The 22,567-nt window shown below is 57.9% G+C and overlaps 1 protein-coding gene across 4 annotated transcripts; it reads right to left on the bottom strand.

Moving 5' to 3' along the window:
• Positions 1 to 252: 252 nt before the first annotated feature.
• On the bottom strand, positions 253 to 5,420 carry LOC102567607 (protein HEG). 4 transcript variants are annotated; one of them, XM_059729286.1, is made up of 12 exons: positions 5,151 to 5,420; positions 4,481 to 4,643; positions 3,978 to 4,103; positions 2,940 to 3,046; positions 2,767 to 2,825; positions 2,489 to 2,643; positions 2,202 to 2,330; positions 1,960 to 2,002; positions 1,771 to 1,808; positions 1,402 to 1,483; positions 679 to 838; positions 253 to 536 (listed from the first exon to the last, which is right to left on the bottom strand). In XM_059729286.1, exons 2-12 carry the CDS (start codon positions 4,623 to 4,625, stop codon positions 387 to 389), a joined length of 1,194 nt encoding a protein of 397 aa, XP_059585269.1. In that variant the 5' UTR covers positions 4,626 to 4,643; positions 5,151 to 5,420; the 3' UTR covers positions 253 to 386. The 4 variants fall into 4 exon arrangements, with proteins under 4 accessions (XP_059585269.1, XP_059585266.1, XP_059585267.1 ...); XM_059729283.1 differs by having other exon boundaries at positions 4,481 to 4,630; XM_059729284.1 differs by having other exon boundaries at positions 679 to 835; positions 4,481 to 4,630.
• Between the last annotated feature and the right edge of the window lie 17,147 nt (positions 5,421 to 22,567).

The following is a 22,567-nucleotide window of genomic DNA, read 5'->3' as shown; positions in this document are numbered from 1 at the left end:
GGAAGCCTTTGTGCAGTGAGCGGCTGTGAACGAGCTCCTCTGTGCAAAGTGCAAGGCCACACACGCTTTACTTGCACAGCAAGCAGCATCCCAGGCACAGGGCCAGGCCAGGCCCTGGCCTGACTAGGATGCACCATGGCTGCAGGATGGCAGCGTCCGGCCGCTCTAGGCTCCTGCGGCTGAGACCCTGTTGCTCACACGCTGCCCCATGGCTCCGGCGTCCTGCTCTCTGCCCCCTGCACGGAGCCAGCACAGCTTCCACTGCCTTTATTGAGCTCTTCCCTACAGACCTCCACTTGCACACGGCCCTGGGCAGGGCAGAGCAGGGCAGGGCAGGGCAGGGCAGAGGGGCTGGGCTGGGCTAGGGGCCACAGTGGCCTGGCCCCTCAAAAGTAGTCCCGGCGGGCCCAGTCCTCATGGCTGACGAACACCAGGTTGGCCTGACTGCCTCCTCGCTGCAGCGCCACGTCCCGGGAGCTGCGCGGATCCACAAACGTCTTCATGGGGGGTGCTGGGACTGGCAGGGGCCCAGGGCGCTGCAACCAACACAGGAAGGATTCAGAGCTGGCTCTGCATCCCAGGGCTGGCGCCTGCCACCTGCAGCCACCGGTGCATGCCAGGGCCAGGCTGCGCTGCCCCAGCACCAGCCATGGGGGAGACCCCCACTCCTGTACTCACCAGGCTTGTCCCATCCCAGCGGGGCTGGGGCCCTGGGCCATGCTCCCGCATCTCCAACTCCTCCGGCAGCCAGCGTGGTCGCACACGGGGCAGACTCAGCCCCCGGGCCGGAAAGGGTGGTGGGGCTGGGCTGGGGGGCTGCACGGGGGCCCTGGCTCTGCTGGGAGAGGACAAGGGGGTTACTGGGGCAGCGACAACTAAGTAGATGCTCCCCTGTAATGGGGACCGAGACCCCCTCTAGGCTAAGCCCTGCTGGGGTCTGGGGCTGTGAATGTTGCAGGCCCCCCCACAACCCTTCAGTGCCCTGGGGTAGGGGCCATGCCCCTGGTTTCTGGGCTGCTGGTGCCTGGACTCCCAGGGGGCAGTGAGGGAGTCAGGGGAACGGGCGATGCTGCTCAGCCATGGGGGCAAAGGCCCCGACGGGGGCAAAGTCCCAGATAACAGCGGTGCAGATGGGGCCCCATGTGCTGGGACTGGAGCATCTGCCAGGGCCAGGGCAGATTGCCCCCCTACTCCTCCAATGCAGCTGGTGACCTGGCTTCCTCTGGGGGCTGCCTGGGGCCCCTCCCTCCCACCCCGCAGCCCCCTACCACCCAGCTCCACTAGCGCCCCTCACTCCCAACCCACAACCCCACAGCTCCTCCCCGAGGGTGCCCTTGGCCCTGGAGATGCCCCTCTGTTCCTGTGCCGCCCTGGGGAGGTGGGGGGCAGGCCGGGCCTTACCCCAGCAGCACGAGGGTGGCAAGCAGCAGCAGCAGCAGGAGCCCCCCCGCACAGGAAACGGCAACCAGCGCCAGCAGGAAGGCTGTAGAGACAGCAGGCAGCACTAGCCTGGCCTCCCAAATATCCTGGTCCCAAAAACTTTAACCCCCCCCCCCCATTTCCAGAACCCCCAAGGCCCTGCTGAGCCAACAACTGGCCCCCAGCGAGAGCTACGAGCCCCCTGCCCAGGGACACCCCACCATGGGGCCCGTCCCCAGACCCCACAGCCCAGGGGTTTCCCTGGGGGTGGTGAATCCAAACACCCCCATGGGACCCGGCCGCACACGGGGGCACTCCCAGCTCTCCCGTCGTCCTGCTGTAGGCACTCACGCTCCTCGCACTGGAAGCCGCTGAAGCCGAAGGGGCACCTGCAAACAGCACCACGCGGCTCAGCCCAGCCCAGCCCCCAGGTGTGGGGGGGGAGCAGGGCCCCAGCAGTGCCCCCCACCCAGGCCTGATGCCGGGGGCAAGGCCAGCACCAGCCCGGACCCCCTGCCTGGGGGTCCCGGGCAGGCTCACCTGGTGCAGACGCCGTCCTGCAGCTGGAAGCCGCTGGCACAGGCTGTGGGGAGGGAGGGAGGGAGGGAGGGACGGGGTGCTGAGACCCCAGGGCTCCCGGGCAGGGGAGGGGGGCCCCGCCTGGCAGCAGTGCTGCCCTGCAACACCGGGGGCGACCCCTGCACCCACCCCTGCAGCTAGGCCCTGGGGTCGGATGCAAGCAGCTGCTCCCCCACTCTTGCCCTGGCCTCCAGCCCCCCTACCTGTGCAGGCGCGGGCAGGGGGCCGGGCGGGGTGGTAGCCCGGGCGGCAGGGGCACCGGGCCAGCCCGTCCTGGACGTTGCAGTGCGTGGACACGGGGTCACAGGGCTCCAGCTCGCACAGGCTCAGGCCTGGGGGCGGCAGCAGTGTCAGAGACCCCCAACCCCCCACCCCAAGCTGCACCCCCAGCCCCCACAGGAGCCCCCACTCCCCCCAAGGGCTTATTCCCGCGGGTTCTGGCTGGCCTTGGGGCTGACAGGGCCCCTGAGCACCCAGGGGCCGCACTCACTGTGGTAGGAGACGATGTGGCGCAGGAAGTGGCAGGCGGGGTCGGAGACCAAGCACTGAACCTGGAACCACACCACTGCCTCGTCCACCTGCCGCTCGGACGTCCCGGCCAGCGCTGAGAAGCTGTGCAGCACCGTCACTGCCGCGCTGCGGGGCCTGGGGGCCGGGGCGCGTCAGCACCCCTGCACTGCTGCACCCCAGCTACCCCCAGCACCCCTGCAACCCACAGCACCCCCCAGTGCCCCAACCCAATACCCTCCTCCGTCCCCCTGCACTCACTGCAGGTCCAGCACGGACGAGGCCAGGTAGCCGTCTAGGCCCCCCAGGATGGGCTGGAACTGCGGGCAGAGAGGGGCTGTGGGGCGAGGCCGCAGAGTGCCCCAGCCCTGCCCCACGGGTTGGGGGGACCAGCCCCTTCCCCGCAGTGTCCCAGACTGCCCCTGGCCCCTTACCAGCCCCTCCAGCTGGGTGGCGACGCGGTGCAGCTCCGTGGCCGGCACGTGGCGCCGGGGCAGCAGCCCAGTGTCCCGCAGTGACAGGCGCCCGGGGAAGGTCCTGGCTGCAGCGGGGCAGAGAGGGAGGTCAGGGGGGCAGGGCCAGGCCTTGAGCAGCTCCCGCCGCAGGAACCCCCTGGCCGGGGTGGATCCAGGACCTTGACAAGGGGGAGCAGAGGGTGTGGTGCATGGGCATGGAGAACACACTTGTCTCCAGGTAAAAGGTCATTAAAAAGTGTGCTAACGAGACAGGGGCCTGGGGCTGTGTGCATTCGGTGTGAGATGGAAACAGTAAAGGGACATACACCCTTGATGGGTCTGTCTCTTTAGCCCTGTCCTCATTAGAAGGAAACGTACCCAGCTCTTGCAATGGGACACGAGTTGGGCAATGTGGATTAGAGACAATCCTGCCCTTCGAGCTGCCTAAGGGAGGCTTAATACTGCCTGGGGTTAGCGTGTGGACAGTGGGGCAAAGAGCTCCAGGACCCCGTGGCAAGCCCCCGAGGTTCTCTGAACAAAACCGAGCCCCCATCCAGGCTATTTGGCTACCGTTGAAGACAGCCTGCGGGAGCCGCGGCTGCTGCACAAGGGCGAGCTGGATGGGCAGAGCCGCTGCAGACCCCGAGATGGGAGAAAGGGGCGTTAACTCCTGGGGAGCGAAGAGTTTAGCAGGAACGGGACAGACTGCGCCGGGAAGTCAAGGGACTGCTTGACGCTGCAGCCCCAGCCAGGCACCTGGCCTTGAACTTGGGGTGAAGCAGGAAGTAGAGGGGGTGCAACTGCATCCCTGCACCCCCTGGATTGGCCCCGTCCCCACCCTGGTGCCCCCCAGCCCCTCTCACATCACAGGCCACTCCTGCAAGATGTGCTGCACCCCCAGGCACGGGTGCATCCTGGACACCCCCCATACGCCCTTGGGGTACCCTACAGACACCTGCCTCTGCAGTGGCAGGGGAACAGCTCCCCCCCTGCCCACTCCATGACCCCAGCACTCACCCGGCACACAGCCCAGCGCCCGGATGAAGTGGAAGCCCAGGCTGCAGCGACAGGCGACGCGCCCAGCCCAGGCCTCGCAGGTGCTCCACGGTGGGCACGGCTGCCCGGAGCTGCAGTCCGGCTCCCCTGGGGGAGAGATGCCCTGAGCCGGGGCCAGGACCGGGCGTGGGAGAAGGGAGACCTTGCAGGGCGTGAGGAGCAGGGCTCGGCTGGACACGGGAAGCCGCCCCCACAGACAAGGGGACCAGCCTGGTGCTGGGCTAGCAGGGGCAGCGGGTCGGGAGTGAGGGGCTGGGCGGGGGGGGGAAGGGTGCAGGTTGGGAGTGAGGGGCACCAGCCAGGCTGGGATGGGGGGGGGGGGTGCAGGTCGGGAGTGAGGGGCTGGGCTGGGTGCAGACTGGGAGTGAGGGGCACCAGCCAGGCTGGGATGGGGGGGCTGTGGGTCAGGAGTGAGGGGCACCAGCCCAACTTGGAGGGGCTGTAAGTTGGAAGCGGGGCTGTACCTGAGTCCGTCAGCCCCTCCGTGATGTCACCGGTCCTGTTGCCCCCGGGGCTCGTTGGGCGCAGGGTGCTGGGGTCCACGCTGGCGTGGCTCTGGGGGCTGGGTGGGGTCCCTGCCAGCCAGGGGCTCTCGTCGGGGGCTGCCATACACCCTGTCCGGCCAGGCTGGGATCAGCCCCAATACCCGGATCAGGGTGACCTGGGCCTGCGGCATGTGCTGCCATCTCTGCCACCCATCAGGAGGGGGAAGACCCTTCCTACCCTTTCCCCAGGAGCTCTGTGCCCCGCCTGTGGGGAGGGGGCTGCCAGTCCTGCGCCCAGGAGACGCTGCTGTAGGAGCTGCCCCAGCCCAGGGGCATCTGTCCGCACCTCCCCGGGGTAGCAGCCTCACCTGGCCCTGGGGCCAGCCCCCAGGTAAGCTGCTGGCACAGGTCATGCAGGGCCCAGAGCCAGGGCCAAGGGCCTGGTGCACGGAGGCAGGAGGCTCCCAGCTGGGCCCTGGCACCAGCCGGAGGGAGTGGAGCAGAGCGGAGCAGAGCAGAGGTCAGGCAGGGCAGTTTCTGCCCCGGCCAGACCCCACCGGGCAGGGATCCCAGAGCCGGGGAGCCCGGCACAGCCAGGACAAGCAGCCTCCCCGCAACTCCCCTGGAGAAGGAGCAAGGGCAGACTTACCTGCCCCCAGTACCTGCAGCATGACCCAGGACAGGAGCAGACCGTCCCATCCCATGCTCCCAGCCAGGCCGCCCTGCTCCGTTCCCCTGCCTGGGCAGGCAGCCAGCCCCACCTGGGGGCAATCAGGGCTCGTTAGGGGCAGCCAGGCCCTAGCCAGAGCCGCCCTGGGGCCAGTGCTCCCAGCTGGTGCCCATTGTCACCAACGGGGAAGTGGTGCAGCCCCCCCTCCGGGCAGCTGGGCCAGGCCTGGCCACGGGGCAAAGTCCATGGGCAGCAGCAGGGGGGAAGCGGGGCTGGAGATCCCCTCGGCAGAGCTGTGCCAGCCCAGCACCTGGCCCCGGCCCTTTCCCTGCACAGGGAGATGCAGCTAGCTCTGGGGTGGAGCTGGGGCAGCTGAGCCTGGTCAGTGCCAGGGACAGCTCCAGCTCTGTGCACCCACTGCGGCTGCCCTGGGCCCCGCCTGGCCCGAGCCCTGAGCCGGCTGCCCCCCGCCGATCCCCATCCGCTTCCAGCTCCCGCCCCAGAGCTGCTCCCAGCACTGGGGCATTTGCTCCATGTCTCCTCTGCTCCAGCCTCAGGATCTGTGCTCTGGCCTGGGCTGCCCCTGTCTCCGTGCGGGTGGGTGCAGGGTCTCCCCTGCCATCCTGGGGGCTCCCTGGCCAGGCCCAGCGACCCTGGGGGGCAGCAAGGCGACAGGAGCTGGGGCAGGAAACAGGGTCCCAGCCCAGGTAGGCGGCTCGTGTCTTCACCGCTCGGCCCCACTGGTGACGTGGGGCTCCGGCCCCGCTGCCTCCGACCCCCACCCCTGAGCTGGTACCGGGATGAGACCAGACCCAGCTGGATCTGAGCAGGAGAGGGCTGGAAAGGGATGACAAGGAAAGGGCTTGGAGCTAGGCAGGGTCAGCTGGGGGGAAATGTGCTGCAGAGGGGATGTGAGAGCAGCCTGCGAATCCCTGCAGGGCTGCCAAGGGATGGGGGGACTCTCTGTCACCCGAGCGGTCAAGGAGAGGCTGGTCGGTGATGATCTGGGTGCTCTGCTGTGGGGATTTCCCCGGCTGCTGGGCTCTGCTGGGTGCCCCAGCCCCTGTTTCTTCTCAGGAGGTTTAAGCCTCCCCCAGGGGTGCTGGGTGCTGCTGCAGCCCAGGCTGGGGATGGGGACCATCTGGGCCAATGCTCCTGCTGGCACCAGCCCCGCAGGGTCCTAGTTGGGGGGTCTCGCCCCTGCGCTCAGGCTCAGCTTGATGCTGCACTGGGGCAGGAAGGGATTTCCCCTCTTCTCAGACTGGTCTGGACTGGAGGGGGGTTGCCTTCCTCTGAAGTGGGGGCACAGCCTGGACCAGGGTCTCTCCAGCATCCATGACCCCACCCTGCAGCAGCAGGATGCGGGGCCAGGCCAGGGCAATGCAGGAGATGCTAGCAGTGCTGCCCCAAACTCGGACACGGGCTCTGCCTGGGCTGGCAAAGCCGGGACTGCCCTGCACAAGCCTTCGCCCGCCCGACCCAAGCTCTGCCTGGGACAGCTGGGGCCGAGCAGAGCCAGGAGCCACTGCCGGGCTTGTCCCGCTATGTGCAGCGCTGAGCACCGAGGCAGCTTAGGCCGGTGCCACTAGCAGTGGGTGCTGGGCAGGAGCCTCCCCCCGGCCTGGCCTGGCCTGGCTCCGGACATGACCCAGGGATAGGAGGGGCAGGTGGGTGTGGGACCCCAGTTCGAGGCCTGGGGTACAGAGTGTCACGGCGCCCAGGCAGCGCGATGCCACCCCATGCAGTGATGGTGATTGTGAGCTACATGGCAGGGTCCGGCGAGGGCACGGTTGGCACCATTGTCCATGTCCAGGTGCAGGAGGTGTCGTTGCTGGCCTACCTGGTCCATGTGCTGGGTGCCATGAGGCAGGCCCAGGCCAAGCCCTGCACCCTGGTTCACCAGCACCTGGGCTGCTGCGCCCAGGAGCTGCGAGTGCTGTGGGTAGGTCTGGGACAGGCAGCTGTGGGCACCCTGCCACTGTGGGGAGGGCTGGGCCCGAACCCTGACCCTAACCCAAACCCTAGCTCTAACCCTAACCGCAACCCCGGCACGGCTGTTGCAGGCAGCACAGATCCTGCTGGGGCTGGTGTGTACGGCGCTGGGTTTGGTGCTCTGCTTCATGCTGGACATGGAGGAGTACTAGTGTTACACAAATTGTCAATTGCTCAAATCATGAACAACACTTTATAAAGGGAGACAAGGCAAGGTGCCTCGTTTATTGATTGCATGACTTACACACAGAGGTTCGGGCACACCATTCGTACAAACACACACAAATCACCATACACATCATTACACACAGGCATACACACACACAAAACAACCATTTCATCCACACATGCACCAGATATAGTTACCAGCAATAGTTGCTCAATATCGGCCCAGGCTGGCCAGCCCAGGCTTACTGAGTAGATGATGATGATTTGAAGATAGCAGATTTGAAGATAACAGCTGGAGCGGGGTGAACAGATGCATCTGTGCTCCAATGAAACAGCACTAGAGAAAGAGACTCGCCCAGCTTGGCATTTTCAAAGTGTCATTTTATAGGGATTGGCATCCTTTGTTTCAGTGCTTTGGGGTTTTCCATATCCAGCTTCTGTTTTTGTGGTTGTTCTTTTTTTGTCTTCAGCTTATCTCAGCCTCGGAGTGCTCTTGCTGCCCGTCTGGCAGAATTTCTTCTTCTGTTATCTCCTTTGTGCCCTCGAGCTTCAAAGGGACTCTTCAGCCGTTTGTTAGTTAGTTCATGGTTGGTAACTTATATTTGATGCCTTGTTGCTTCCATAAACAGTTCAATCTTCTCCCATCTCTATGCCATTCTCTCACCATTCACCCTTTTACACACACTCCTACATAAAGGCTATGCAGAGTTCGTTTACTTATGTCAAGCAGAAGGATACAAAATAGAGATTTGAAGTTGCTTACAGGACAAGACTAACATGGTTACGTTTTACTGTTATTACACTCTATGTTAACATCACCTACATTAGTTCAGTTCATGCTACATGTCCTCCCTTTGACCCTTTAAATGTCAGTGATGAATGGGTCATAGAATCACAGAATCATAGAAGTCGGATCAGAAGGGACCTTGTAGATCTTCAGGTCCGACCCCCTGCCTGGGCAGGAGGGAAACTGGGCTCAAATGACCCCAGCCAGGTAGGCATCGAGCCTCTTCTTAAAGCCCCCCAGGGTAGGAGCCAGCACCACTTCCCTTGGAAGTTGGTTCCAGATCCTAGCCGCCCTGACTGTGAAGTAGTTCCTACGGGTGTCTAATCTGAACCTACTCTCCAACAACTCCAACGTGTGTCCCGCACGCACGTGTGCCCTTTTTTACCAACCAACTGACCAGAGGCGGCGGCGGCAGCAGCAACAGAGGAATCAGCAGCGGGGGCAGCAGCAGCTGATCCCCCGAAGGTAAGTGGGGTGGAGGGACCCAGCACAGCTGAGCCGGATCCGGAGGGGAAGCCCCCCGGGTCCCATATACCTGAGCCAGTAGGGAGTCACGCTCCCGAGCCGCGCGGCGCAAACAGAGCGCACAAACAGGTGCGCTCTGTAAGAGCACGCCGGCGTTTGCGCGGGCGTTCGCGCCGGCGGGCGGACCGGGAGTGGGACTCCTGTAGGGGTAGGGCGTAGACACCACACAGGTCTACAAACAGCAGCTCAGAATGGTGTCTACGAGGAGTGCTGCTAGGGCCTCTGCCCAGGGGGACAAGGCTACCCGGGGCTGGTCTGAGGCCTCCACCCAGACGGAGCCCATGGGGGAGCTGGTGTCCCCCTACCTCCTGGCCTGTGGGGGATCCCCAGCAGGGCCGGGGGGGGGCAGAGATTGGGGGCCCCCACACCTGTCTGGCAGGTGCCCGTCATAGGGCTCTGGAGGCACAGGTGAGGGAGCTCCAGGAGGAGGTTAGCAGGCTGAGGGGGATCAGGGAGGCGGAGGATGAGATTGACAGTTATTTCCTTTCCCTGCAGGCCCAGGCACCCAAGGAAGAAGCAGCCCGGGAAGTGCCCTCCACAGCAGAGTGGCAGACAGTCACAGCCAGGACCGGAGCAGCTCGCAGAGAATCGGTACCAGCTTCTCCAGTCCGACTGGTGAACAGGTACGAGGCCCTGGCGATCCTGCAGGAGATGCAAGGGGAGGAGGAAACCCTTGGGCAGGAAGAAACACCACGTTCTTCACACTCCAAACAGATCAAGAGATCCAAGAGGACCCAGAGGAGGAGGCAATGAGTGCTCATCATAGGCGACTCCATCCTGAGAGGTATGGAAGGACCCATCTGTCGCCAGGACCCCTCGGCACGAGAGGTCCACTGCCTGCCTGGAGCAAAGATTCGGGATGTGAAGGAGGTAATCCAGGCCAGGATCAAGCCCACCGATTACTACCCCATGGTCCTAGTCCATGTGGGTACTAATGATGCAGCCAGGAGAACCCCCGATCACCTGATGGCGGACTACAGTGCTCTGGGTGGCGTGCTGAAGGAGTTCGGTGCACAGGTGGTTTTCTCTTCCATCCTACCAGTGACCGGACGCGGAAGATGGCATGAGAACTGCATCCGAGAGACCAACTGGCGGCTTCGGCAGTGGTGTCTCGAGGCAGGCTTCGGCTTCCTGGACAATGACCCGCACATCACGACGAGGGACATGCTCATCTGGGATGGGCTTCACCTGTCCCCCAAAGGTAAGCATGTGTTTTCTTCTAGGTTGGCGGATCTCCTCCGGCGGGCTTTAAACTAGGCTCGTCGGGGGGAGGGGAGTACGAGGGCAGGGGAAGCTGTGGACCACCAAACCATGTGGCACCCACAAGGACAGCCCAGCCTGAAGAAGGAGAACATTGGAGACCTGAAAGCCATGGGGAGACCAGCACTACGGCACAGGTAAGAAACGAGAAGGTAAGAAACAATGGGCCCCATGGGACTGGGAGCGGGGGGGCAGCAAAGGCACCAGTCGCAGGGCTCAAGTGCCTATATACTAATGCTAGGAGCATGGGGAACAAGCAGGATGAACTAGCGCTCCTGCTTGCACTAAACACCTATGACTTAGTGGGGCTAACAGAGACCTGGTGGGATTCATCCCATGACTGGGCGGTACATATTGAGGGCTATAGATTGTATAGAAAGGACAGGGTGGGGAAGAAAGGGGGGGGGGGTTGCACTTTATGTCAGTGAGCAATATACATCAACCCTCATCAAGACAGAATCCGAGGATGAGGAAGTAGAAGGATTGTGGGTTAGGCTACATGGGGGGCAAGGAGAAAGGGATTTGGTGGTAGGGGTCTGCTACAGACCCCCACACCAAGGGGAAGAAATAGATGCGGGGCTCCTGAGGCAACTCTCGGAGACCATAAAAGCTAAAGAGGCGGTAGTCGTGGGGGACCTAAACTACCCGGACATCTGCTGGGAGACGCAGACAGCAAGGTCCCATCGCTCACGCAGGTTTCTAACCTGTGTACAGGACCTCCACCTGACTCAGGAGGTGCACGGTCCCACTAGGGGGAATGCCATACTGGATCTGGTATTGGCAACGGGGGATGACATGATAGGGGACCTCCAGATCGGTAGCCATTTGGGAGACAGTGATCACCTAATAATAGAATTCAACATAAGACATCGAGTGGGTAAGGTAACTAGTAGGGTGAAAGTGCTAGACTTTAGGAAAGCTGATCTCAATGCACTCAGGCGATTAGTCAAGGACGCACTGCAGAGTAGGAGTTTTGATGGGATGGGTGCCTAAGAAGGGTGGCTGTGCCTTAAGGAAACGATCCTTTGGGCACAAAGCAAGACGATCCCCGAGCGAGGCAAAAGAGGGAAAGGGGCCAGGAGGCTTCCATGGCTGACCAGAGAAATCCAGGGCAGCCTAAGGGCCAAAAGGGGAGCACATAAAAAGTGGAAACAGGGTGAGATCACTAAAGATGAATATAACTCCTCTGCTCGCACTTGTAGGGAGGCAGTTAGACGGGCCAAAGCTACCATGGAGCTGAGGATGGCAACCCAAGTAAAAGACAACAAGAAATTGTTTTTTAGATATATTAGGAGTAAAAGGAAGGCCCAGGGAGGAATAGGACCCCTGCTAAATGGGCAGAAACAATTGGTGACAGACAGGGGGGACAAGGCTGAACTCCTCAACGAGTTCTTTGCCTCAGTGTCCCTAAGCGAGGGGCACGACAAGTCTGTCACTGGGGTTGTAGAGAGGCAGCAGCAAGGCGCCAGACTGCCATGCGTAGACCCTGAGATGGTGCAGAGTCACTTGGAAGAACTGGATGCCTTTAAGTCGGCAGGCCCGGATGGGCTCCATCCGAGGGTGCTGAAGGCACTGGCCGACATCATTGCAGAGCCACTGGCGGGAATATTCGAACGCTCGTGGCGCACGGGCCAAGTCCCGGAGGACTGGAAAAGGGCCAATGTGGTCCCCATTTTCAAGAAGAGGAGGAAGGAGGACCCGGGAAACTATAGGCCGGTCAGTCTCACCTCCATCCTTGGTAAAGTCTTTGAAAAAATTATCAAGGCTCACATTTGTGAGAGCCCGGCAGGACAAATTATGCTGAGGGGAAACCAGCACGGGTTTGTGGCGGGCAGATCGTGCCTGACCAACCTAGTCTCCTTCTATGGCCAGGTTACGAAACGCCCGGACACAGGAGGAGGGGTGGATGTCGTATACTTAGACTTCAGGAAGGCCTTCGATACGGTATCCCACCCCATACTGGTGAGCAAGTTAAGAGGCTGTGACTTGGATGACTACACAGTCCGGTGGGTGGCGAATTGGCTGGAGGGTCGTACCCAAAGAGTCGTGCTAGATGGATCGGTCTCGACCTGGAAGGGTGTGGGCAGTGGGGTCCCGCAGGGCTCGGTCTTTGGACCGATACTCTTTAATGTCTTCATCAGCGACTTGGACGAGGGAGTCAAATGTACTCTGTCCAAGTTTGCAGATGACACAAAGCTATGGGGAGAAGTGGACACGCCGGAGGGCAGAGAACAACTACAAGCAGACCTGGATAGGTTGGACAAATGGGCAGAAAACAACAGGATGCAGTTCAACAAGGAGAAATGCAAAGTGCTGCACCTAGGGAGGAAAAATGTCCAGCACACCTACAGCCTAGGGAATGACCTGCTGGGTGGCACGGAGGTGGAAAGGGATCTTGGAGTCCTAGTGGACTCCAAGATGAACATGAGTCGGCAGTGTGACGAAGCCATCAGAAAAGCCAATGGCACTTTATCGTGCATCAGCAGATGCATGACGAATAGGTCCAGGGTGGTGATACTTCCCCTCTATCGGGCTCTGCTCAGACTGCAGTTGGAGTACTGCGTGCAATTCTGGGCGCCGCACTTCAAGAGGGATGCGGATAACCTGGAGAGGGTCCAGAGAAGGGCCACTCGTATGGTTAAGGGCCTGCAGACCAAGCCCTACGAGGAGAGACTAGAGAAACTGGACCTTTTCAGTCTCCGCTAGAGAAGGTGGAGAGGCGACCTTGTGGCTGCCTATAAGTTCATCACGGGGGCGCAGAAGGGAATTGGTGAGTATTTATTCACCAAGGCGCCTCCGGGGGTTACAAGAAACAATGGCCACAAGCTAGCAGAGAGCAGATTTAGACTGGACATTAGGAACAACTTCTTCACAGTTCGAGTGGCCAAGGTCTGGAACGGGTGCCCAAGGGAGGTGGTGCTCTCCCCTACCCTGGGGGTCTTCAAGAGGAGGTTAGATGAGTATCTAGCTAGGGTCATCTAGACCCAGCACTCTTTCCTGCCTATGCAGGGGGTCGGACTTGATGATCTATTGAGGTCCCTTCCGACCCTAACATCTATGAATCTATGAATCTATGAAACTTGTGGCCGTTATTTCTTGTTATCCCGGGGGGCGCTAGGGGAAACAGGGTCTCCCCCAAACCCTTCTGGTCTTCCCTAGTGAGTTTATAGACGGTCACCAGGTCGCCCCTCAGCCTTCTCTTGTGAAGGCTGAACAGGTTCAGGTCCCGTCGCCTCTCCTCGTAGGTCCTGCCCTGCTGTTCCTGGATCATGCGGGTGGCCTCCTCTGGACCCTCTCCATGCTGTCCACATCCCTCCTGAAGTGCGGCGCCCAGAACTGGACACAGTACTCCAGCTGTGGCCTGACCAGTGTCACATAGAGGGGGAGGATCACCTCCTTGGCCCTACTTGAGATGCACCTGTGGATGCACAATAGGGTCCGGTTAGCCCTGCCGACCGTGACCTCGCATTGTCGGCCCATGTTCATCTTGGAGTCAGTGATGACTCCAAGATCCCTTTCTGCCTCCGTGCTCTCAAGAAGGGAGTTTCCCATCTTATAAGTGTGCTGCTGGTTACTACTGCCCACGTGCAGCACCCTGCACTTGTCTGTATTGAAACACATCCTGTTTTTGTTAGCCCACCCCTGCAAGCTATCCAGGTCTTGCTGCAGTCTTTCTCTCTCTACTAGTGTGCCCACTTCACCCCAAATTTTGGTATCATCAGCAAATTTGAACAGGTTGCTTTTCAACCCGTCGTCCAAATCACTGATAAAGAAATTGAACAGTGCGGGCCCAAGGACCGAGCCCTGGGGCACTCCGCTGCCCACTTCTCCCCAGGTCGAATATGACCCGTCCACCACCACCCTCCGAGTACGACCCTTCAGCCAATTCACAATCCATCTGACTGTGCAGGCATCGATGCCACAGTCACCTAGTTTTTTAATGAGGATGGGGTGGGAGACAGTGTCAAAGGCCTTGCTGAAGTCCAGAAAGACTACATCCACCGTGACACTGCTTCCAATGCTTTTGTGACCTGATTGTAAAAGGCAATCAGGTTGGTCTGACATGACCTGCCCCTCATGAACTCCTGCTGCTTGCCCTTGAGCATCATCCCCGATGCCAGCCCATCACAGATGTGCTCCTTGATGATCTTCTCAAAGAGTTTCCCCAGGATTGAGGTAAGACTGACGGGCCTATAGTTGCCCTGGTCCTCCCTCCTCCCTTTTTTAAAGATGGGGACCACATTGGCTATCTTCCAATCATCTGGCACCTGGCCCGAGTGCCATGAGCGCTCGTAAAGCCATGCCAAGGGCCCTGCAATAACCCCTGCTAGCTCCCTCAGCACGTTGGAGTGGAGAGCATCTGGACCTGCTGACTTGAACACGTCCAGCCCCTCCAGAAGCACTCTAACCCGGTCCTCCTCAACCTTAGGTCTGGAGGCGTTTCCCTCAAGTCCGTCTTGAATCACAGTGGGGGAGTCCTGGTCCCTGCACAAGAAAACGGAGGTGAAGAATTTGTTAAAGAGGTCTGCCTTCTCCTCTGGTGCAACCACCAGATTGCCCAGCGTATCTTGCAGGGGCCCCACATTTCCCAGTGCCTTCTTCATAAACTACATTTGTCTGATAAGAAGATCTTTTGTTTTCAATTGCAGTTCTTAAAGTTTTGGATGCATTGTTTTTATTTAACAACACATATAACACATGGCAAGAAATAAACTTTTCATTATGAGAAAGGGTATTATTATATGGTGCAGCATGATATTAAGAATCGTCATCCCTGAAGGGGCCTATCCTATGAAGATGTCATACCAATGATATGCTAACATTTGTTTGGCTTGTTCTGAAACTTTTAGGATTTCTTGACCTAGATGCCATACAGAAATGCTGTGCACTTGTGTGTTACTATTAGTGGCAGTGGTTAATTGGGCTATTTGCAAATTTTTCATCAGAAGGTTGAGCAGGGTTGTTCAACTGACTTCTATGGAAATATTAAAATTTAGCAAATTGTTATCTTTTATACTTATATCCTGAATTATTTGTTTTGTGAAATAATACCTGAAAAGTGGAGTTTGAATAACAGTGACATTACACACACGTTGCCGCATGGGAGGAAATGAAGCATTTTTCCCTTGTCAAATAATTTGTTTGAGTCCTACCACACACACAGTTCATTTAATCAAAATACAGTTTGGTTTTGCTATTATCCAATTCATTCCAATACGTGTGGATAGTTTGGAATAAGCAGGGTTCTTCCAAGAGTGGCAATGTGGGGCATATCCATTGATTATCAGTCCATTTACGATACATACGATGACTGACAATTTGGTTTTGGTCATTCACATATTTGCCAATTAAATGAGGGGTCTCAATGTGCTTTCTTTGAACAAATGGGAGGGTTATGTATGACCATAATATTTCTGGGTGTGTGTTTTGGTAATGCTCGAATTATCTGCATACTTAAGAGCCCAGTTAGGGAGGTTACACACACTTTCAAAATGAAGGGTTTACTTCACAAAGCAAAAAACAAATAACTCAATAAGCAAAGTCAAAATATTACGATACACAAATATATTAAAAATAGAAAAACACAACAACAAATACAAATTAACGCTTGTTCTCCTTTATTGGTGTTTAACAGCCACTGTTTTTTTAGTCCATTGGCGTTATTGATATCCCGTGGCTTTTAAATACATTTAATAAGTTACATTTCATACCCCACAGCATATAACTGAAAGACATGTATTTATTTTGATTTTTTTTCTAATTGTATTTTATATACCACTGTACTAAGACGGTTAATGATACGCACTAGTCCAATTCAGTTGGAAACCAAAGTCTGTTTCTTTTCTATCCCAGTTCTAAATACACAACTGATCATTAATTTTCCACAAATTGGGTTGCCAATTTTTTTTTAATTGTGCCAACCATTTATACACGTCGTAGTTAGCGGTGTCTCCCACATCTATAAACTGAGTCACGTTCATTATCAACTTCATGAGCTTTCCATTTTGTATTTTGCTTTAATCAATAAAGAGTTTTCTTACATCTTTATGCAAATGCTGATGTGCTAGTTTTATCAACTTTTCTTATAAAACAATGGGTTAATGCAGTATACACACACATCCTGTTATGCTGGTGTTATAAATGGTATCTAAATACAAATGAGATTTCCTTTATAGCTTTAGAAAACATTTGATCAGGTTATTTACTAAACACACACGACTTTTTTTTACTAAATGCCGTTTTGCTAAACAGGTGTAAACTTTACAACTTAAAATGGTTATATGAATTGCTGTTTTTTGTTTCAAAGATTAGACCAACTTGCCAGTCCAACTGGACAGAGGTGTTCTGGTCTGGGATCCACAGGCAGATTTAATTTTTAGAGAGACTATTACTAATAATGTTTGTTACATCTTTATGATATTCATATACATCTAGACTTTTGCCAACTTACACTAAACTAATCCGTTAAACAAACTAAAACCACGCAAGGGGGACAAACAACACAACCCAGACACACACAACAGTTTTGCTGTGATGATAAAACCATGGCTGAGGTGAAGAAAACGCTGCTGATGACCTTGTCGGTCTTTAGTCACCTTTGCCGCTAGATTAGATTTGACACTAGAGCTTCTGCAAGAGAGAGGGGGAAGAAAACAAACACATGCGCCCCGCACCACCTTGCCAAGGAAAACTCCTGGCAGTAAAACGTTATTTATATTGACACATTTACAGCGCTGACGTGCACCACGGTTTTATAAACACCTCCTTTTTTTTTTCTTTTTGCCTTAACAAGTTGCTAACACTTTCTAAAAGATTTACACTATTTTTGAAGAGTGAAGGGAGGTTAAAAAAAACCTAAAACATTTTTCGCCCGTTTTACCAACGAGATTGCAGATATTTATTTCTAGCAGTTTTTCTGCCTCGCAGGACACACACGGAGCGGACATACAGCGCTCCTCTTGCTCCTTGGACCCGCGGCAGAAGTCGTGTACTTCACCAAACAGACCACAGCATGACCGCGGGCACGCCGAGATCAGGACCGAACTTTTTTTTGTTTTTTTTAAAGCAACGGTATCTTTTTCCATGCTTTAAAGCAGTTATTTTTAAAATTACGTTCTTTCTCTTTCCTTCTACCTGGTCTTTTAATCATTTTTTTCCTTCCTTTCTTTTTAAACACTTTTCACATCTCTCTCTGTAACAGCTGCCTCCCAGACCGCTCTTCTACTTTCCCTTATTCCTCTACTCCTGGTCGTTCACACAGCCTTTCCAGCAGAGAGATGGCTTTCTCTGCTCTCTCCTAGCTTCCTATTGCAAACACCACGGGAGGGTCTTACTTAGTCCCAAGCGGACCGCAGCACGTACTCATGTCCACTACTCTGCCTGACCCAGACAAGCAACGTTTTCTGGTCAGCACTAACAAGACACCTCTCCGGCACAAAACTTACAACCCTCCTCACAATTACCATCCAACTTTACCTTACTACAAATTTTAGCTAACCCCTTTAAAATGCCTCCTAACAGTTAGTTGGACGGAGGAACAGATTGTTAGTAGCCTCCCATAAAAGCCACATTGCTGCAGCCTCCTTTTCCATGGAGTGTGGTGGTACGTTATCTCTCTGCATACAGTTCTTAAATGTGTCCTCTAAGTCTGCAGTGGCACGTGCATCAGATACACGGGAAGGTGACTCCCTTCTGGATGGCACTGTGGTGAGTGACTTGCTGCAGGTGCACGGGGCTACCACCCTGGCCACGGGCCCCAGGACCGGCTCTCCCCTCCCATGGGGCAGCCACTCGGCTCCCAGGAGACTGTCCCATGCCCAGCCCGTGCATTTGCTCCTGGAGCTCTGCACCTCTCCTGCCCAGCTCTCCCCTTCCTTGCTGGTGCTGGGTCCTGTCCCAGCTCCACTGGGGCTGCTCCCCCTTGGCACGCGCAGCTGAGCATGAGGCCTCTCGGGCTCTCTGTCGGCCTGGCCTGCTTCGCCCCTGCATCCTCGGGGGCAGCCTGTGTCCTGACCCGGATGCTTCCTGCCCGCTCTGCTGCTCCCCCCAGCGCTGCTCTGCCCCAACCCTCGTGCCCGGGGCTCCTGCCCTCGTTTCTGGACTGTCCAGACCCTTCCACATGCTGTCGCTGCCTCCACACGCTTGCAGGGCTTCCCGGTGCCATGCCATCTGGAGGCTCCTGCTCCCATGTCCAGAGCCTGAGAAACAGTCTCGGAGCCAAAACAAGCCCGGCTGCACCCTGGGAGTGCCTCTGGCCATGGGTCCCTCCAGCCGTGCTGCCATGGATCCATGCACAGCTGCTCCTTGCTTGCCAGGTGTCTGCCCGACGGCACTTCTGCGCAGCACGCACCTCCCTTGCAGCCTGTCCCACGTGAGGGCGTCCAAGCCTTGCCGAGGTGCAGCCGCAGTCAACTCTGTTTCCTCGTGGTCAGGGGGCCTGGGCGTCCTTCCCCAGACCCGTGTTGTTCCCTCCATGCCGTCCTGGGGCAGCAGGGCCTGCCCCACCAGCGCATGGTCCTTGCAGCTACATGAGCTCTGCTGGCTCCAGGCAGGGCCCAGCGGGGCTCCCTTGCCCATCCCTGCCCTGGGAGCAGGCTCCTGCTGCGCTTTGGACTGTCCTCGCACTCGGGGCTGGGGTGTGCATCTGGCCCTGAGCTCCCAGGCCTGGGCTGGCCCCGTGCCCCAGTGCAAGCTGCCGGGGCTGCCATGGGGGGAGGCGGGGGAGGCCCTCGCTGTCTCAGAGCTCACGGCGGGTTTGTGGCACCGCTGTGGCCCCCGTGGGTGCAGGAGCCGTGGCTGGTGCATGTGCGGCCCATCTCCCATCCCGTCCCATCCGTGGCCAGCGCAGAGATTGGCGTTCCCCAGCAGCCAGGGAGTCACATCAACTCTGCAAAGGGCCCTTCACAACACAGAGGGAACCGGCGCCCTGAGCAAACAGCGATGGCAAGGGAGACGATGCACCCAAATCCCCATGGACCGGCCTCTTTTGGGTGGAGACTTGCCCCCCTCAGCCTGGCAAGCCTGGGGTGGAAGCTCCCCAGTACGGGTCGGGGTCACGCAGGGTCTACTTCGATCCAGGGCAGGGGCTGTTCGGCTGGACCGTAGCTTATGTTCTGGTGTTTGCCTCTGTAATAAATCAGGGGTTGTGTTCAGACTGCTTGCCAGGGAAGGGTTGCTGGATTTATAGGACACTGTAGTGATTCGTTTAGTGTTTCCCAGGTGGTCTGGGTGCCAGCTCAAGCTGAAGGGAAATATATTTAGTACCCTAAAACTGAACCCAGCCCTTGTTGCTGACGATGACAGATGCTCAGCAGAAGGGTTACAATTAGACCAAGTGAATAGACTTGATCTTAGCCCATGAATGAGTCCCAGTGTGCCCAGTGCCAGCAGGGCGATCGCGCCGGGTGCCAACAGGTGCTGCCCAGCCGGGTCGGGATGCGGGACGGAGTAGCAAGTGGCTCATTTGGGGGGTCTGGAGATGGGGGAGGGGTGGCTCTGGGAGGCGTGGGGGGGGGTTCCCCCCCTCAGGATCTGTGCATGGGGCGAGGGTGGGCTGCTGCTGCAGGCTTTGTGCTGGGCACCAAACTTTGGTGCTTTGGCACTGAATGTGCCACTGGGTTAAGAAGTGACTGGGGGGGGTGCCTGACCCTGGAAAAGTGGAGACCCCCTGAGCTGGACTCAGGATAAAGTCCTGTGAGACTCCTGTGGTCAAACGCTGGACATCTTTGGCTAGTGGTTCTTGCCAGGGTGCTGCTCAGGCCAGAGAAGTGCTGGAGGATGAGCGGGACGTACATTACACGGTGGAGACCCGCTGGCTCACATGGAGCGGGGCCGCTCGCTGCTCAGAGACTAGGGCTGAGATCCTTCCAACAGCCCCTTCCCCCACCCCAACACTGAGACCCCCGGCCCCGGGGCAGCACTGCTGCATGCAGCGACGGGGCAGCCCGGCTCAGGACCAGCAGCTGGGAGACTTTGCTCCCAACCTCCCTGGGGAGAGTCTGCACCCGGGGCTGCTGCCCTGGCCCCCTGCTCTGCTGGGCCCTGAGCCCCTCTCCCCGGAGGCAGTGCAGGATCAGGGCCCAGCAGGAAGCTCCCCACAGCCCTGGCCTGGGGGCACCCGTGCCTGCAGCTTAGTGGGCAGAGCGATGCTGATGACGCAGGCAGAGGGGGCGGTCATATGCAGATCTGGAAGGGAAGGGGTGGGACAGGGAGGGCGCGCAGGGCCTTTTGGGAACAGGGCACTGAGCACCGTTGTGGGGGGCCTGGCACAGGGTGGGGGTGTAGGGAGGAGCCCTGCGCGGTGGGGAAGGAGCAGGCCGCAGTGCAGGGAGAGTTGCATGCACTTGCCCACAATCCTGCGTGGGTTGGCTGGGGGGCGGTGCTGGGGCCCAGCCTGGATGAAGCATACTTACCTAGCAGGGGAAACATCATGATCTTAGATCATTGCATGCTGTGGGTAGAGGTGGGTATTGGGCAGGGGCTCAAGCAGGGGAAAGGAGTCTGGAAACTAAATGTCTCGTTACCGGATGACCCCCAGGAATGCATTGCCTTCGAAAGTGCGTATTGCCAGTGGCAAACCTTGCAACCCTTTTTCCCAACCCGGTGGGACTGGTGGATTGAAATTAAGGGGCGCGTGTGAGAGTGGTTCGATGGCGCGGGGAGGAGAAAGGCACGCCAGAAAAAGAAGGAGCTGGCACGCTTGCAAGGAGAAGTTCAGAGATTGTGGGAAGAGTTGAAGAAGGGGGAAGCAGTGAAGAGAGAATGGGAACGGGCGAGAGAGGGGGTGAAAAAGTGGTTCCGCACCAGGATGAAAGAACGGATGCTCCTGGCCAAGGCGCAGTGGGTGGACGAGGGGGAGGAATGGGGCAGGTTTTTCACTTTACGAGTGAAAAGCAAGAAGCGGGTGATGGAGGTGGTCCGCACGGCCGACGGAGGAAGGGTGGAGGATGTAGAAGGGGTCTTGCGGGAGGTGACGAGATATTACAAGGACTTGTTTCATAGGAAAGCGGTGAGGCAGGAACAAGTGGAGGGACTGGTGGGGAGTTTGGAAAGAAAGGTGGGGGAGGAAGGGAGGGAGAGTCTGAGAAAGGAATTGACGGAAAGCGAAATGCTGGGCGTCCTGAGATCGATGCCACTAAAGAAGACACCAGGAGGAGACGGGATCCCGGTGGAGTTCTACGGGAAGTTTTGGGACTTAGTGAAGGGGGATCTCTTGGCCCTTTTTAAGGAATTCATGGCGCGGGGTCAGGTAGGGGAGGGCTTTGCCCAGGGTGTCGTGGTTCTGATTTACAAGAAAGGGGAACGGGAGCACATTAAGAACTGGAGGCCAATCACCTTGTTGAATGCCGATTATAAATTATTCACCAAGATCCTAGCGGCGAGGTTGGGGGCGGTGTTACCGCAGGTGCTGGGTGAGGAACAGATGTGCGCAGTGGGGGGGCGGCGGACGACACAAGCACTCTGGGTGCTTCGGGACACGCTGTCGTATGTCACGGAACGGAAGTGGAACACGCTAGTGGCGAGTCTGGACCTGCAAAAGGCGTACGACAGCATTGGGCATGAGTTTCTGTTTCGGGTCCTGGAAGGGATGGGGATGCCGGGAGAATTCGTGGGGTGGGTGCGGGCACTTTATGGAAAGGCTACGAGCAGGGTGCTGGCGAGGGGTTTCCTGGGGGAAGCCTTTGCAGTGGACTCGGGGGTGAGACAGGGATGCCCGCTGTCGCCGGGGCTCTTTGTCTGCGCCATCGAGCCCCTGGCACAACGGATCGGGGGGATAGGGTGATTAGCGGGGTGAGAGTGCCGAGGGGAGGGGAATTGAAAATCCTCCTATACATGGATGATGCGACATGGGTAGTGAGGGACGAGGTGTCCCTGGGAAGAGCCTTGAAGCACGTAGACGAGTTTGGGGAGGCATCCGGAGCGAGGCTGAACGTGGACAAGAGCGTAGTGCTTGCGGTAGGGAATTGGGGGGACTTGAGAAACCTTGGGCTACGGGTGGAAAGGGAGGAACTGAAGGTGCTTGGCGTCTGGATGGATACCCAGGGGAAAGGGAAACGGGCGTGGGAAGTGTTGGAGGGGAGAGTGAAGCAGACGGTGGGGTTGTGGAGCACACGGGGGCTATCATCGAGGGGGAAGGTGCAAGCGATCAAACAGTGCTTGCTGCCGCTAATCCTGTACACGGCGATGGTGTACCCCCCGTCCTGGCGACAGGCCCGGCGGGTCCAGCAGGCCTTGTGCCTTTTCTTTTGGGGGGGGAAGACAGAGAAAGTGGCTAGGACAGAGATATATAAGGAAGAGGGATTGGGGGGATGGGGCTTCCCCAACATAGAGCCCTTCGCTTACGTGCACTTTTTGAAGCTGGTGGTGAGGGAAGCGAGGGGAGCAGCGGGCACCGTGACCGATTTCTGCAGGTTCTGGGGGGGAAGCTCCTGAGAAGGCTGGGCCTGTTCGGGAGTGCGTGGCAGGGAGCGTGGGCTTGGCAGATGTCGCGGCCCTACGCCCGACTTGGAGCCTTTGTTGCACAAGAAGGATTGGAGGGGTTAGGGATCGAGGGGCTGGGAGATGCCAAAAAGGTCTTCAATTTCCTGAGAGGGAAGCAGAGGATGTCGGATGTCGGGGAATTGAGACCGGAGCAAGTCAGCAGGGTGTGGAAAGGACTGGTGGG

The sequence above is a fragment of the Alligator mississippiensis genome, chromosome 5, assembly GCF_030867095.1.
Source record: "Alligator mississippiensis isolate rAllMis1 chromosome 5, rAllMis1, whole genome shotgun sequence".
In the NCBI taxonomy this organism is placed as follows: domain Eukaryota; kingdom Metazoa; phylum Chordata; order Crocodylia; family Alligatoridae; genus Alligator; species Alligator mississippiensis.
The sequence above is the reverse complement of the archived record's forward strand: the minus strand, read 5'-3'. Positions and strand labels throughout refer to the sequence as shown.